This window comes from Talpa europaea, assembly GCF_964194135.1.
Source record: "Talpa europaea genome assembly, chromosome: 7".
Classification (NCBI taxonomy): domain Eukaryota; kingdom Metazoa; phylum Chordata; class Mammalia; order Eulipotyphla; family Talpidae; genus Talpa; species Talpa europaea.
The window spans coordinates 31810150-31827687 of NC_140074.1; the positions used below are offsets into that span (position 1 = coordinate 31810150).

At 38.0% G+C, this 17538-nt stretch overlaps 1 protein-coding gene across 1 annotated transcript in view; it reads right to left on the minus strand.

Moving 5' to 3' along the window:
• KDM4C (lysine demethylase 4C) overlaps window positions 1–17538 on the minus strand; it is a gene marked incomplete at its 5' end in the record, with an annotated part of 315802 nt that overhangs the window by 44718 nt on the left and 253546 nt on the right. The window contains one exon of the mRNA XM_084237773.1: window positions 3842–4027. Within this exon, the coding sequence (XP_084093899.1) occupies window positions 3842–4027 (186 nt within the window). The remainder of the gene's footprint in view (window positions 1–3841; window positions 4028–17538) is intronic.

Genomic DNA, 17538 nt, shown 5'->3' on the forward strand with positions numbered 1-17538 from the left:
ATATTGAAACACTATGAACTTTTCATAATTAGTGAAGTCATGGAAAAATGTTACTGATTTCTTAACTTTTTAGTAATTATGTGTTTTCTCAATAACTGACATTGAAAGTATCATATGCTATACAACAATCTCCTGTGACAAAAACTACTATTCCAGGGTTTGGAAAATGCAGGCCAGAGGACTGATTTTGCATACCCAAGGGAAGGTTTCATAAAGTTAAAGATGACAAGTATCCCTACCATGTTACCACCCAAAGTTATTTTTATGTAAATGGATATTAACCAGAAAAGCTGCATTGTTGTGAACCCGTCACTAGATCCTGGGCAATGCAAGTGTCCCCTCCTATTCTGAGTCTGGCTTGGTGATTGTAAGGAAAGAGGAGGTTACCTAAAAACAGAGGCTGGGAAAAAAAAGTAAGTGCTGAACAAGGACTCAAACTGTAAGTAGGATGAGTGCGAGGACAGAATATGAAGGACAGCTAGCAGGGCAGAATAACAAGAGACAAAAGGAAATTCCAGAGTAGAAGAAACAAATACAGGAACCAATATAACCACTACTTTCCACTATCTACACCAACAACACTGCCTTGAAATCCTGAAAAATACACACTGAAATGTAGATGAAAAAAACAAAACAAAACAAAACAAAAACACACAGGAATTAGTTGTGTATTTTTTTTACACACTCTTCTATCTTTAAGAATTTGAAACTTGGGCCTCCCCGGTGGCGCAGTGGTTGAGCGCTGGGTTGCGAAGCTGCCCGCAGCCTCTGCGGCGCCGGTTCGATCCCCGGCTGCTCCCCAGCCACCGGAGGAGGGTCCCACATGGCGCGCAGACCTCTCCTGCCGCCCACTGCTCCCCTCAGCAGTGTACTTCGGTCCTTCTGCCTGCTCTGCTCCCCACTCTGGCTCTGGTGAATTCTCTCACCCTCCCGCGCTTCTGACTGTACCCAGTGCATGTATAAACAAGCAAACAAACAAACAAATAAAAAACATGCCTCTATAAAAAAAAAAAAAGAATTTGAAAGTTACTTATTTGTTCAAATACTAACTTTCTAATTACAAAGTTTGGGTCTGCCTATTGGAAGAGTACATGATAATAAGTCAGATGAAAATTTTATACCATTATCCAGAATGACTTATGCCAAAGCTTAATAACATTGAATACGCTAGTATATTTAAAATAAATTATCATATTATAGAAGAGTAGAATTTGCCTTAAGTCCTTTTTGCATGTAAAAATCAAATAACTGGAAGAAACCAATAAAACCAAGGGAGACAAAACCCTAAAGTGAACAAATATGGAGATCCTATTGAAATAACTGTAGCTTTATACTTCATTTCACCTAAATTGTACAGGCATTTTCTTCTATTCTGTAAAATGCTTAGGTTAGGCTGACAAGTTAGCTTGAACTCTGCTTCAGAGTTTTCATCACTGTGATTCAGCAATTGCCTATTACTCCTAAATAATCAAGGCATGGCTGAAATATAGACAAACAAACATAGAGAGTTCTGGCTCTTGGCAACAAATCCCTTAGCATTATGCTTTACATGAAGAGAGTTACTTGAGTGAATTTTTAACTTTTTTATGCATGAAAGGAAAGAATATTTAATGTAATAGGGATAATCACAATGCTCTTAACCAAAATTGCCAGATTCTATGAATTCCATCTAGTTAATTGTCAAACATTTTGGGAAGGACTCCATACTAAGAGCTTAATGGAAGAATAATGAATAAGTAATAATAGGAATATATTTCAGAAATCCAGTGCTTAGAAATCCACTGGAGAACTTTGCAAAGGCAATTTATGAACACTAAAATTTTTGACTCATGAAGAAAATCTGCCACATGTAAAGTTGTAAGTTATATGATATTTTCTTACCCCTTTACAAAGTATACCAAGTTTAAAGTGAATCTGTAGGGGAGAGTTTCTAAATCACCTCAAAGTCAAATATTTTCTTTTTCATCATCATTTATGAGACACAATATACTCATCAGTAACCACAGAGTTTTGGAATATTAAAATGGGAATTATGATCCCAAGCAAAGCTCTATATGAATACCTCTCGTGACCATCGGAGGTTTGCAGTTTGGAACTCACCAAATAATAGAGTGTGGGTTGAGAAGGCATCTATATTATAGCACCTATTGTTCATTAAATGAGTTTATTTGGACAAAGAACTGAACCTCTCTGAATTTAAAACTTCTTATTTATCTCTGAAGCAGGGATGTGGCCTGGTTCATTTAGAATTGTAGCATCACCAGCAGCACCAAAAAGAAAAGCAGCAGTACAACTTTAAATTTTTGAACCCTCAAGTTCGGCTGTGAACTGAAAGCAACATGGTGTGGCAGGCACAGCCTTGTCTGTAGAACAATGTTTAAAGAAGTTGAGGCTGAGAGACAAGAACTCACATAAAGCTACAAAGGTGTGAACATCAACTATTCTGACTCCAGAAGTTACGGCATGATTCCAAGCTCAAAATGCCATCCCATGTGTCATCTAATAAGGTAATGCTATTGACTGCATATTGAAGATGGCAAAGCACCACAGTAATACAGTACAATGTTATTACTGCAAAAATTTTAAGTTGCTAAAATGCTGCTGAATACATAATGTTATTCTTAGCAAGTGCCCATCAACTCAAGAAAATAAGGAAAAAGCATGAATGAATGCACAACTTAAGACATAAGACAAAGAATAAAATAAATGGAGAATAACTTTAAAATAAATGTGACAGGTGGTGATATCATTTTGTGCATTTGCACATTCACACACATCTGTGCAGTTCCAACCCACAAACATCAAGTATCTCAAGGCACCAATGGAAGTTGCTTCAATCTTTAAAAAATGAGTAGATTTGTTGTTTGGGGGTCATGGCTCCCCAAGCCCATACTGACAATTTGGCAGGCTGCTCACAGGTTATTAGAGACACAGGACAAGCATGCTGGTTGCAAAAAGACTGTGGCGAAGGCTCCCAGGGATAACAAAGGATAGCAAGTTAGCAAAGCTGAGTGTCATTATGCTGTGCTATCCTCCTCCAAAAGCAACTATCGTGAATTGGAAAGCTAACAAGGCATATCAACTAGCTCTACACTGCCATGATTTCTCCAAGCATTTAACATAGGAGGAAAGACTAGTCACCAAGAACAGGTAAGTTGAACTATAGTTAAATTCACATGTCATTTAGTTGTAAACATTCTTTTCCCAAGAATAGGTTCAGCCTTGAGTGAAAGGAACAAGGGAGAAAAAACTGATCTCTATACCTCTCTTCCACATTTCTACATTTCGGAGATTTTCCTCACTCCTCCCAGGCCTCCCACTGCCCCTAACTTAAACCAGCTCAGGCAGCAAGACCCCAAACGTTCATGACCACCCCTACCCCCACCCTTCACTGTGTCACTGCTCTTTGTTTCCTCTAGAAGAAATGGAATTAAGCCCCAGGATCAGATTGTGCAGTTTCATACATTAAATACTGCATGATCTCAGGAGATTTTTTTTTTATCACTTCCTCCAGAGATGATCTCAACTTCATCCTGGATATGTGTAGTGCACAATCCATACAACTACACTCAGCATCCCTGTACACAGGTCCAAAACCAGAACATGCATAAAGAGCTTTATGTATTCATCTGTTTATTTACACATTCCATTCAGTAAACGATTATTGTATCTGGCATGCACCAGACACTGATGGGTCCTGGGCAAATAATAATGCACAATCCCTGTCCTCAAGGAATTCATAATCTAAACAGACATCAACAATGAGTAATACTACAAAGTAAAGAATGCAAGAAGGAATTCATATGTAGTCTTGGCATGAGGGAAGGAAGAGTGAACTTACCACATTTGGGTTGATTTTATGTCTAAAGCATGTGATGTTCACCACATAGGGCCAATCATCAGGTTCCATCAACACCCCAGCAGCATGAGCACATGTGACATGGAAGGAGGCTGGACAACGGCCATAGGAACACTGGATGCAGGCTCCAGAGACCTTCTTAACCCGATGTCTACAAAAGATGCATTTCTGTAGAATTAAAACAGAGAAAAGTATCAATTCAAACTCTGTAACTCAGACAATTTCCATATTTCACAAAATAATATTTCACAAAATAATTAGTGATGGGGGAAATTGATTACATCAACAAGCCCTAGAGGCCTAGGGTTAAGAACAAAAGTAGCAATATAAGTTGTGTACATTTAAGGAAACACACGACGACAGTTACATACTGGTCACATACTACCAGACTTAAGTTGAAATACACTTGTGGTTAGGAAAGTCGAACCCTTTTGCACATGCATCTCCAGGCACAGAGCCAAGGAAAAGGCCCAATGGGTGTTCCTGTAAATCACCCAGGAATGCTTGAGCTACTTATGTTTTACTCCTGCATTCCAAGCCTTTCTGTACATCAAGAAAGAGAATGTGAGTTTGAAGGGCAGCACATGCTCTCCTACATTAGAAAAGGTCCTAAAAAAAACACCTAAACAATATTCAGATGGACTGAGTTTCCATTTACAAGGGAATATAAAGTATTAAATGGTACAAAGTGCAAAGCAGGGGCTCAAGTGCTTAATAAACCAAATCTGAACCTTTCATGACTGACAGAAAAATATGTTTCCCAAAGTGAGAAAATTAAAAATCACCCCAAAGGGCATAATTTTGTTGAATATCTATAGCCGACTATGCCTGGGAGAGAGAATGAAAATAAAAACAGCAATAATGATTACCACAATCTGAAAATTAAATTGCATCCAATTAGCCCCAAACATTATCAGTACATTTGTTATGAGATGGGAAAAATCAAACAGCTTCACTGAATGTCAGATTTTTGAACTATTACTTGAGGGTTAAGGGGAAAACTAGTTGTAGAGTAACACAGGGTAAGGTTTGGAATGCAGAAGAAACAGAATAATCAAAAAGCCTGACTTTTCATTCTCATGGATAAAAAAGGTTTGTGATCTGATCAAATGTCAGTATAACCACTTTTCTTTTATAGAAAAGGGACCAAAAATGTATGTAAATTAATGCCTTTTAGGGACTGTAATATTCCATCACAGACCTACAAGAATCAACATGTACTTAACTTCTAACTCTTCTTTCCCCTCACATCTCATCAGGGACTAGTGTTATAGATTCTGTATCTTAATCTTGCTCTGATCACTCCGTACCCATCTATACCAACTGCCACTGCCTCTACCCATAGTGACGTGGCCAGCATTTTCTGGTCTCTCCATCTTATACTTTATTCCATTCAATCCATCTTCCTGGGGGCTGCCAGAGTGAGGTCTTTAAAACATAAATACTATGTCACCCCCATGCTTCATGTTCTTCAATGGATTCTCTTTATTGCTAAGAATTCTAGGAGAAAAAAACAGCATGAGCTGGAAGAGGAAAGCTTATAAACAGCCATTCATGGTCTATTGAACAGTCTTAATTTCTGACTAGTCTTCACAAGGACACTAGACACTGGGTATTTATCTGAACTTGCTACATGTGGATTAAATGTACAATTAAGTATTTTAAATGGAGATTAGGATTAGGCTTAGTGAATTAAGAAATGAGAGAGAGAAAATACAACAGAACTGAAAAAAAAGACCTATTAAACTCTGAATAAAAGCATTATGTATTATCTTTGTAGCTTTTTGGCAATTCTTGGTATCAATTTTAATAATTCTTGGTATTTAGTATGTTTTGGTCAATTCCAATCACTTAAGATACAATGGCAGATATGATAGTAAAACCTCATGTCAACAGTCCCAGGCATGGGCCTCCCTGGTGGTGCAGGGGGTTAAGACACAGCATATGAAGCTATCCACAGCCCCTGGGGCACGAGTTCGATCCCCAGCCAGGGAGCAACCCACATGGCACAGCAGACCTCTCCTGACTCGCCTGCTGCTCCCCCTAAGCAGTGTATTTCACTCAATCTGCCTGTTCTGCTCTCCACTCTGTCTGGTAAATCCTCTCACCCCCGCACACCTCTGGCTTGTACCCCAGTTCTTATTTGAATAAATAAATCTTTAAAAAAAAAAAGAGCCCCAGGCATAATCAGACAATCTTTTAATAGCCTAATAATACAGGGTTTGAATAAGTTCAGATATTGACAGATGTATCAAAGGAGAAATTGTTTCTTACTTTCCTAATTAAATTGGGTTTTTACAAATAGCAGTCTTATGACTTATTAATTTATGAATTAGCATCTCTCAGCTTCTTCCATCATAAAAGATGGAATGATTCTCCAGAAAGGGAGATGAGACAACTAGAGAGAATATACATCCAGTAAGGATTCAATTCTTAGAATCTTGTAAGAGAAGTGCCCTCCATTATCAGAAGATAGAACCAAAATTCTTAGAAAGTCAATCAAATGGCAGATTAGATATTTCAAAGTTTTGAAAATATTTATTCACAATATTTAGAAATTTGACTTAAACATTAAATAAGTTCTTGCAGAGCTAGAAAGTACCACAAAACCTAGAAGAAAGTCGTTCTATATCCTGAGGTATAGCCTACATAGTATTTCAAACCCCATTTTCAGTTGCTTGCTTGCTACTATCTCAATTTTTCTCTATGCTGGCTGAAATATCAGTATGGCAAAGACTAGAGCAAATAAGACACTTCTTAAGACTGTTAGCATGTTAGCATAGAATAAGTGCTATGAAATAAATAAGGGCAAAATGATACTGAGAACTGGTGAAGGAACAGTATGTCCTGAATGAACTCTACCCACTAATGTTTTATGGACTCCACCCCCTCCATGTCAAATATATCCAAGGCATCTAGGAATACAACTCCCACCATGCCATGAATCTGCATGACTCTATACTTCCTGAAGGGAGAGTTGCTGGGAAGCAAGGATGGAGTTAAGGGCCATGCTTGATATAAAACTGAACACATTGGTGGGCCTCCCCTGGTGGCACAGCGGTTGAGCGCTGGGCTGCGAAGCTGCCCACAGCCTCTGCAACGCTGGTTCAATCCCCGGTTGCCGGGGAGGGCCCCACATGGTGCCCAGACCTCTCCTGCCACGCCCTCTGCTCCCCTCAGCAGTGTATTTTGTGGGTCTGCCTGTTCTGTTCCTGCTCTGGCTCTGGTGAATTCTCTCACCCTCCCGTACTTCTGACTGTACCCAGTGCTTGTATAAATAAATAAAGAAATCTTTAAAAAAAAAAAAAAACTGAACACATTGGGCTTGTGCTCTCTTAGGTTTGCCTGCCTTCAGCATGCACCTGAGGTCGCAGTTCAGACAACATTACCTGTAGGATATACTGATCAATTAATCTCTCTCCTCATTTCCCTTGAAAATAAACCTTTTTATTAACTTTTTTTAATTAACTTTTCCCTGTGTGCCTGCCCTTCAGTCTTATTCTGAGTTCTTAACCTCACAGGTGAGGACTCACACACAAGTCACCCTGTTTCCCTTTGGGAAGCCTTGTAACAGAACTTCAATCATTAGCCCAATGAGTTATGCCTGGGAGCAAAAGAGGGGAAAAGGCTTAAAAGAATACCAAGTGTGCCGCCCTTCTTGTAGCGTCACAGGACACCGATCTTCCAGGCCATTGGAGTGTCTTTGCCCTTTCCCTGTCTGCCAACACTGTTAATTTACATGGGGACAATAAATACTTATAAATGATCTCTCTCGGAGTTTAAACACATTGACAAGAGTGACCATGAAAGTCCTGGGCCCTCCTGAAGCCTCACAACAACCAAGAGAGCCAACCATCAGCTTACTTTCTAAAAGTAAGAGAAATGGGTGATGGAAAGTTAGGAGTAGAGGGTAGTGGGGGAGTGAATCAAATCCATAAAAAGTAAAATTTCCAGAGGTTCCTCACTCTCTAAGCTACAACACTTATGGCGGCCTTAGGGATGGTCATGCACCAGGAGGGGTCTTTCGTTGACAAATAGTAGCCTAGGAGAAGGCTGTTTTGTTGTTTTTGTGAGCAATTACACACAAACATATATGATAAGTTCCCTGGAGGCCCCTGAAGTAGTAGTTACCTGTCTCTGTCTCCTGGTCTCCCATAATAAGTAGAAAAGTCAGAAAAAGAAACAACACACACACATACACACACACACACAGAGAAATACAAAGTGTGATTGCATCAATATGGTAGACTCAGTCTCTGTAGAACTACCCCTCAGCCCCAAACCCTAAATAAATATATAGGAAAAAGAATGAAACCAAAATTACAATGACAAACAAGAAAGGGTATAACTAACTCCAAGGATAGCTCTCCAGAAAAAAGTTATTAATAAGTTAGCTCTGAGGGGACAATTCTGGCAAGAACATTGTCAAGAATGGAAGTGAATGCCTTAAAGATACCCTCTTTCAGCCAAGCCCCATGTTCTATCCTGTCCCCCCTCCCCTCCCAATCATTATCAACAGGTGAGTAATCTGATTTTTTTTCTGAATTCTAGTCCTATGATCTTATCCCATCATAAACCAACAAGACCAGTGGGCTCTCATTTGGGTGGAAAAAAGAACAAGCACTCAAGACTTGCAACTAAATTACAAACGGACACTTTAAAAATCACAAACATTAGAGGAAAAGCAATCTCATTCAAGAAAGGTGTATAATTAATAAAGAGAAGAATAGCTGACCTAAGGAGTCAGGTATATGGAAAGAAAAGATGAGTTTAAAAGAGTTACAGTACATAATATGATAGGTTCCAAAATATATCCCATCAATTTAGTAATTAAAGAAAAAAATAACACTACAAAATCAGCTCCAAGAATTCTAAAGTAGTATTACTGAAGAAAAAAAGAAAACATGATGTCCAAAATATTAGAATGAATGCGCTAAAGATCAAATTAGCAAATGGAAATGGAGCCTAGAGATTGCACATAACACAGAGAAAAAAGTCAACAAAAAAGGGGAACACAAATACTAATAAGCAGCTTGCAGAAGCAATTCAGATGTTCAATTATCCTTTTAAAAGACATTCTAGAAAAAGAGAAAATAACATAAAATTTCCAGAATGAAAAAAATCCCAGCTAGTAGGATTAATTTTTTAATTACCTTATTCAAATCCTAGACACATCTTAAATCTCCAAACGAAAACAGAAAATCACAAATCACTTCCAGAGTAGAGAAAAATCAGATTACCATCAGGTCTCTAATCTGCGACAGTGAATGCTTAACGACAATGAAAGTCTTCAAACTTCTGAAAGAAAATTAAATTTGGTCTATATCCCATCTAATTATCACTCAAATTTGAGGGCAAGCAATTTTTTTTTGTTTCTTTTTCATATTCAAGGATCAGAAATAAGAGCAACCCAAATGCTAACCATATGGATAAATCTAAATTGAATACTGACTTCACAAACAGTAATAGTACTATTTCCTGGGTTTTAAATAAAAAGAAAATTTAAAGAGATGACAATAGTAGCACATGAAAGGGGTATACGTCAAGTTTAAGTGTTCTGATATTCTTCAGAAAAAGACAAGCCTAAAAACTAATCCTTGAAAGCCGACTATAGAACTGAAGCACTCAGAAGGAGGAGGGAGTGTGGGAAAGGTAAGAATAAAGAGGAGAGGAAGTACAATCCACTATGGTGGAGGACTATGAGTAATTTGGTGTTGGGTGCACTAAGCTGGCAATACCTGATGGCGGTATCCAAATAATGCCTCAATTAAAAATTAATAATCGATCAATTAATTAAAAAATAAAATGTTCTGATATTCTTGAATTATCTGGGGAAAGAGTAAAAGTACCCATTAACTAGTAAGTCTGAAAAAACAGAATAAGGAAAAATAATAAAGTTAAACAAACACAAGAAAGGAAGGAGCTGGAAAGACTGACCAGGTGGGAGTCCAAGCACACTGTAGACTGGCACAACTGAATCCAAATATGTCAAATGGCAAGTGTAAACAGACTGAACTTTACCTTGTAGTCTCGTGGTAGCAAACTTATCTTAAAGTGCCATATAATAATTATTTTTGGCTATGATTACATACTGGCAGTTGCACTTACTAACATTGTCATCGTAGTGCAAAACCTGCCATAAATAACTGCAAATAATGGGTGTGGCTATGTCTCCATAAAAGTTTATTTACAACAACAAGTGTACACTTCAGTTTTCTGATCCCTCCCATAGGCCAAGGGCCCCTATTTGAAGTTAGGAAGCTATGGAAGCTATGAAATGATAGAATTAGTATTTAGGAATGACCACTGTAGCAGCAAGATAGTTAAAGGATATACTGAGGCAAAGGCAGATGAAGGTTTGGATTAGGGGTTATTAGGAGAAAAGTAAATTTTGAGGTTTTTAAAAAAAAAAAAACACATTATGCTTTGTTGACAGAGATTCCATATCTTCCTTTAACTTCGCTCAAGGACAGGACTGAAGAATCTTCTGTGAAAAAGATGGGGGTAAAGGCAATACCAATTCTAGAGGATAAGGTTAGGAGGGAACTTATAAACAGTTAATATTACTGATCACTGAAACACAAGGGAAGGTTCAAAACAACCAGGCCATTCTTTCTGGAGTTCACTGAGATGCCAATGACCCATAAGGAGAGGATCAGGAGCCAGTTTTTCAATGATGATTAATAAATGAGGTTTAAGAAGTTCAACAAGGCAACTTATAAGCCATCAATTTTGGGTGCTTGAAAACAAAGTTGAAGGAGGGATTTCTGTCTAAGGGAGACCAACATAACAAAGCAGGAAAGCAGGAAAATGCTGACAAAGATGACACTACAGATTGACTTAAAGAAATAATTCACATTTATAGTTACCTAGTAAGGATGCCTGGGACATAAAAGCTGCTCAATGTTTGCTAAATTAAATGGAATCCAAACAAAGAGATTTTGGCCATCATGCATGGATCTGTTTTCTCCACAGTGAAAAAAGACCCTCTTGTTATGAAACTATGCCACAGGAATGTGGGAGCACATGCAGATCATAGGGAGGCCAGCTTGAAGCACACAGACTGCTGGATCTTCCCCTAGAGATTCAACAACTCTGCTGTGGGGCATTGAATTTGCATTTCTAACAAGTTCCCAGAGATCAGGATGCTGTAAATCCAGGGATCAAGATTTGAGAACAATAGTCATAGAGGGTAAAGGGTTAAAGGGATTATTCTGAGAGTCTCAAGCATAAGAGAATTCAGGAAATACAATGCTTTTTCATCTATTGTTCAGTGTCAGGGGCTGAGAGAATTCTCAGGCGAGTATGATTTATAGAGCACTGTACTTTCTTGGGGGACTAGATTTCTATACTTATTCCAATGGCATAGGCCATTAAGGCTTCTAATGGATTGAGGAATTAATGAAGTAAATGGGAGAGAGACTTTGTGTATCATTAGATTCCTTGAACATAGAGCTTGGCAAGGGGCATCAAGAAATGATGAGCTGTGAAGGAGTTGGAGGTTCAAAGCACATCCCCTTGCCTTTTTTTTTTCTTTTAATATGATTTATAATATTACTTTATTGGTATTTTGCAAATATTACTTTTTTTCTTCTATAAACCTGCAGGTAACTCCAAAATAGGCACAAATGCTTTGTTTTAATTAGTGTGTCCTTACCAGACAAGCAACAAGCTAATGATAATGATATATTTGCTCATTCCTTTTTCCTTTTGCTCTCCCCTAAGACATTTTATGCAAGCACTATACTGCAAACTACCATTTCCACCTCAAAAAGAAACATGTTAGACTCAATAGCAGTCCTAATTGCTGCCAACAGTCAGAACTGAGGCCAAATCCTTTCATTTCATTCCAAATCCTAAAATGCAGATTTTAGAGCAGAATCCCCCCCCCCTTTTATTAAAAACCCACCTGTAAAATTCAGGTACTGCTCATTAATATTCATTAAGTCAATCACTCACATGCCAATACTAGCCAGCAGTGAGGAAACACTGATATGACCAAGTCTGAGTTCTATAGTAAGGAGCTTACTTACAGCCTAAAGGAGGACACGGATAAGTAAACAATTTAGTCAGGAGGAAAAACAGAACACAACTGTCAGATGAGAGCAAAATTCCGAGGGAACAAGAGAGGAAGAGATTAATACCAAGAGAAATCATCTACCAAGAGAGGGAATGAGCAGTTAGGGAGGCGGAGAAAGTGAATACTGAAAATAGTGGAAAGACACTGAGGGACTTGGGGTGCTTTTATGAGAGGCTGCAATTAATATGCAGTCTCATACCACTCATGCCACACAGAATTGTTTTCATTTCAGCAGTCTGTGGATGTTACAACTAGCAGACACCATGAAATGACATAATAAAACTCAATTCTGTACATTCATGCATCAGCTCATAACATGGTATGTCTTATTTTCCCACCCCCTAAGTTATTTTTGCACTTCAAGTTTAGAGCATTACAAATGGCTCATGATGTCGAGAATTAAGTACTTATTTATGATAGGTTTCATAAGGGCCAGAAGCCATTTATCTTATTGCTTTCTGTTTGGTGAGATTCACCCTGCAAAAGGTGAGAAGTTACGAAAAGTCAAGTAGCAGGCTAAAGAAAAAAGGGCAGAAGGATGAGCTCAGCCAGGTCAAAGACAGCCAGATGAACAGATCGAGGTGGCTGGGATCAGATAGAAAGGCTGCACTTATTAAAAAACAAGACTAGAAAGTCACTGTTGGCACAGAGAACATTCAGTAAGAAATCACAGATCTAGAACTGGAAAGATCACTGAAGCTCAGGCACAGACTAACAAATTAACAGTTGAGGCTTGAAAAGCGCAATGTAAACAGTGCACTTTGTTTTGTGTTGAATGAGCAGAAACATTACTGGAAAGACCACCAAGGAGGAATTGTTCTAAAGCACCAGGACACTGATTGTACACAGTAGGGGGTTCAATAAACACCTGTTGACTAAATGAATGACTGTTTCCTTAGTGTATATGTTAATTCATTCATTTAACCATTTAAATACTAATCAAATTAAATTCAGTAAGTAAAAAAATTCAAATTAAATAATTTCTAATTCAAGGCATTTTGCAAGCATGAAAGGATATACAAAAATGAAAAAGCTAGAATCCGTGTATTCAAGTAGCTTAATCTGGCATACAAAAATAGCTTTAACAAAAACCTCCCAGTGATCATCACAGAAGCAACATAAAGTGCCACTGGATTTGGAAGGAGAGAAGGCTGGACTAGTAAGACAAATATAGAGCTAGCTCATGCAAACCAGCCGGTTACTACCTCCACCCCTGTGTTCCCATTATTTTATTGAGATCTAGAAGAGGTGCAATCAGGCTGAACTTCATGAGGGACACCAAATATGTAATAAAGAAGCAAATATGATTCTGCTTGAAGGGTTCAGGTTCCATGACAGGGGTGTTCAAGTGGATGACCTGCACACCACTCTGAACCCAGGGCCACTAGTCACCAACGTAAGGTACTGCTATATCAGTTCCATGAAGCTAGTTCCAGAGAATTTGTAATAAAGTTAAAAAGGGGTTTCTCCAAAGTTCAGGAGTTCCCTTAACTTCATTTCTTGGAGTTCAGAGGCCACATGCATTGTTTCTGCACTGAATCAGATGCTGCACTAGAGCATGATGGTGATGTGCTGCCCGCTGGCTGAGCCTGCAAGGTGGGATGGGTCTGCCACATGGCATGGGCTTTAGCGAACAACCAGCAAAGTTAGCAAGAGGAGGTGGATTCTGAGCTAACTTGAAAGATTAGCAGGTTTCAGTTAGTGCAAATCCAATGGGATAAGGAAAGAGGAAGAATATTCTAAATGGATGCAACAAAGCTCAGGGATAGAAAGGCATGAAACAAACAAACAAACAAGCAAGCAAACAAAAAAAAAACTGAGTTAAGAAGTGTGAGCACACTTAAGAAGATGACAGACTAGAAAAGGGAAATCTTTGAAGATCTTGGACAACACCTTGCTATGAACATTATTTTCATTTGCCAAGGTGAGATACCGACAATGACTTAGTACTGGCAGATACTTTTTTTCTTTTAAAGATTTATTTATTTATTTATAGAAGCACTGGGTACAGTCAGAAGCGTGGGAGGGTGAGAGAATTCACCAGAGCCAGAGAGGGGAACAGAACAAGCAGAGTGACAAAATACACTGCTGAGGGGAGCAGTGGGCGCGGCAGGAGAGGTCTGCATGCCATGTGGGATCCTTGCCGGGGGTCGAACCGGTGCTGCAGAGGCTGCAGGCAGCTTCGCAGCCCTGCACTCAATCACTGCGCCACCAGGGGAGGCCCTGGCAGCTAATTTTTAAATGGAAAATAGGACTGCTGTTTTATTACAACTTTATGAATGGCTTAGGCTTAAGTCTCAGGCAGCCAGGTAACTCTCCAGACCAACCACCAAAAAAATCAGCACAATCTTGACTAAGAGTGCCTGCTGCTCGGGCATGTCTTTTTGCTTGTCCATTGTTTTCTCCCTTGGGGTTGGACAAATTCTATTCATCTTATCAAAGACACCTGACACAGTGTACAAACTAAATATCTGGGGAGTACCTTGACCAAACACCACCTTCCTCCTGTCTTCTCTACATGAACAGTATTTCATAGTATTTACAAGCATGGACTGTGAAGTCAGGTAGATGTGGTTTCATTTTATAGTGCAACACAGGCACAGGATCAGTCATAGAAACAGTAAAAAGTACATGATGTGAACACAAACAGAAGTGATAGGACAAGAATGTTGTTGCGAAACAGGCTAGCCTCTGATTGCAGCCAACCTTTCTTTCCTAGACCAGCAGAGCAGGAAACAAGCTCCCCCTGTATACTTACGACCAGTACTATGCAGAAAACCCAAACATAAAAACAGCATTTGCAAATAAATTAAGTATTAAGGGCAACATCACAATCTGATTGAAAAAGGCACTTCACTGATAGTATATAGTAGCATCTGCCAAATCCCAAAACAGCAATGTTATCTATGTTGAGAAAAATCAATCACTTATCATTTCTACTTCCCTAAAAGTCTGTTTGCATTCCATCTTTCATTTCAAGTTTACTTTACATTTAAAGGATGAAGGGAGCATATAATTACAGATTATAGAGAGCAAATCTTAAAACTCAGAGTAAATCTTATTCTGAGAACATATTGAGTGTCACTAAACATCTTTTAGCTGATGGATGATGAAAAGAAAACCTCCTAAACTACAAAATAAACATCTCTGAGACCTTTATATTTGCACTTTTAGTTCTTTTTATGTCACTAAACAACCTGTGTTTCTAAAGGAAATTTCATTATTTGTAATTATTATTTACAAGAGATTAAACAGAAATTCTTGCTCTCCTTGAATAAAGCATTTTTTAGTTGACTTTAGAATTACTGAATTATTCAATTAACAAAAAAGGCACTGTGTCTCCTTTAGTATAAGCAGGCCCTGCTAAGGCATTGATGTGCATGGTCTCCAACTAGATTTGTAAAGTTACTTAAAACTTAGAATATCTATTTTTATGTCACCCTAAATTAATATTGAAAATGAGCATATTCATTTACTTCTCAGTATCAAATTTAAAAAGAAATACAATCTCTCTGTTTTATATAATTTAGGAAGGTTAGTTTACTAGCTCTCTATTGCTCCAAGGATAGATTTTAAGAAGTTATTTATTTTGAGTAGCTAATATGATTTGCTATTGGTATTATCAAATCAAGAACTAGGACACATTTTCTACTTATTTCTGGCCTTGAGCCTGAAGGCCTAAAGATATCAGCAAATGAATAAACCAAAGATAAAGACTAATTATTCTTAATAATATATGTTTTGAAACAATGCAAACATCCAATATTATAAAAAGTTATAGCATTATTTTGTTCTCTGATTTTTTTTAAAAAGGCCTGTACAGTTTCTCAAATCCCTATTTCCTGTATATTTGCTGAAGTTGCATTCATTTATGAGGTCCTAGGTGGAACAGTAAAGGCATTAACCATTCACGATGGGCAATGAAGAAATTATGTTCCATGAGTCCAGTTTCAAGCATCTCTCTCTTATTCAAATTCCTAAGGGTGTTTATTGAAAAAATTTAAATGACCACTTATTTACACTCACATTGCATTATCTTTATAAATGGTACCTGTTTGAGTAGTTGGGAAATGAAAAAATAAAGAGAGCTCACCATTTTTCTTTGATAACTACACAAGCTGCTATGCTGGGATGTTCTTCCTCCTCTGAACACCAGAAGCTGTCCCAAAGCCCCTGAATACATCTGACTCTTAATGGAAACTGTCACCCAGGAATTGTCTTGACTATGGCCTGCCCCAACCTCTTTGCCTCTTGTCTTTAAATTGTGCCAGCAGCAGACCACATAGAGAAAATTTATGTCTAAGTTAAAATACCCAGAGCATCCTGTCTCCAAACATAACAGAGGAAGCAGTGATAAAAAGCTATGAAGTCAACGCAACGCAAATGTGTCCAGAGTAACCTTTCAAAGGAAGAACATCTCCAGCAGAGACTGGAGAAGGGCTGATCAAGGATTTGGTTTTCCTGCGTGAACACAGATTGTGCAGCTAGACCCATGCCTTCTCCTTCTGCTCAAGTTTCTAAGATGTTTGCAACAGGATAAAAAAAATTACCTAATAGTATGTTTGGGGAGTTGTCATCTAGAAAAAATAAATTTGGGTTTCCAAGCTCAAGTAGCCCTTAGGATTACCGAAAAATTCTTTTTATCTCTCCCAATTCCCATTAGGGAATGGACAAAAAATGGTTAAAACAGGGTGTGATGAAAGGCTTGAGACTGAATACTGACTGTAATACTGACTCATATGGCCTTGTACTGCATTACCAATGAGGATATTGCTTCTGGATTATGTAGGGATGTCCCCTGAAGACTAGTAAGTAAATAGCCAATATATTTTCAACTATCTTTGTGGGCTACTTCTCTAAGCTTAGTTGCTTCATTGGTCAGGTAAGGATGACAACTATCCCTCATGAAGTTGTTCTCAGCGTTAAAAGAAGTATAAATAAGAGGTTTTGCATTGTTTCTGAGACAAAGAGTTAATGTTGCTCAATCTGTTCTAAAACTTAACCACTTTCTAACCCCAGCCCAATTCCTGACATTATAAAGACAACTGAGCTTCTTCTGTCACAGATAATAGAGATCATCAGATATGAAATTCCTTAACTGTCTTCCCCCTACCTTCCACATTCAAATCTGCACACTATTTTCAAATAAGTATGTTTATAATTACCTGGAAATTATATAACTGTGTATGTGCAACATCTTGTTATTCAAGGCATTGATAGAAAAAGTTATTACTGTGTCGTAAAACTTTAAGTGTGTGTCAATATTATTGCTTCCTTTGTAATCCTGTATCTTTTATTTTAAATATTTTAAAACACCTGTCTAAAAAAAAAAATGGAGTCCTTGGAACCAAAGAGCTTCAAATCTGATGCAGCGCAGTTAAATATGTGGACATTCACTATGAAAACAGTGGTTACTATGCAAAAAGTGAAAAGAGATTTCAGTGAAAAAGCAAAAATGAAGATCATGTTAGTAGAATCTTGAGTTTTTCTCTCTTAAGCTTGCTGTTTAATTATTTTTACAATAAATAATTTAAGAGAGTCATGATATCTTTAGAGCTATTTCTCCCCTCATATAGTTTGAGAATTGTCAGATATGCTC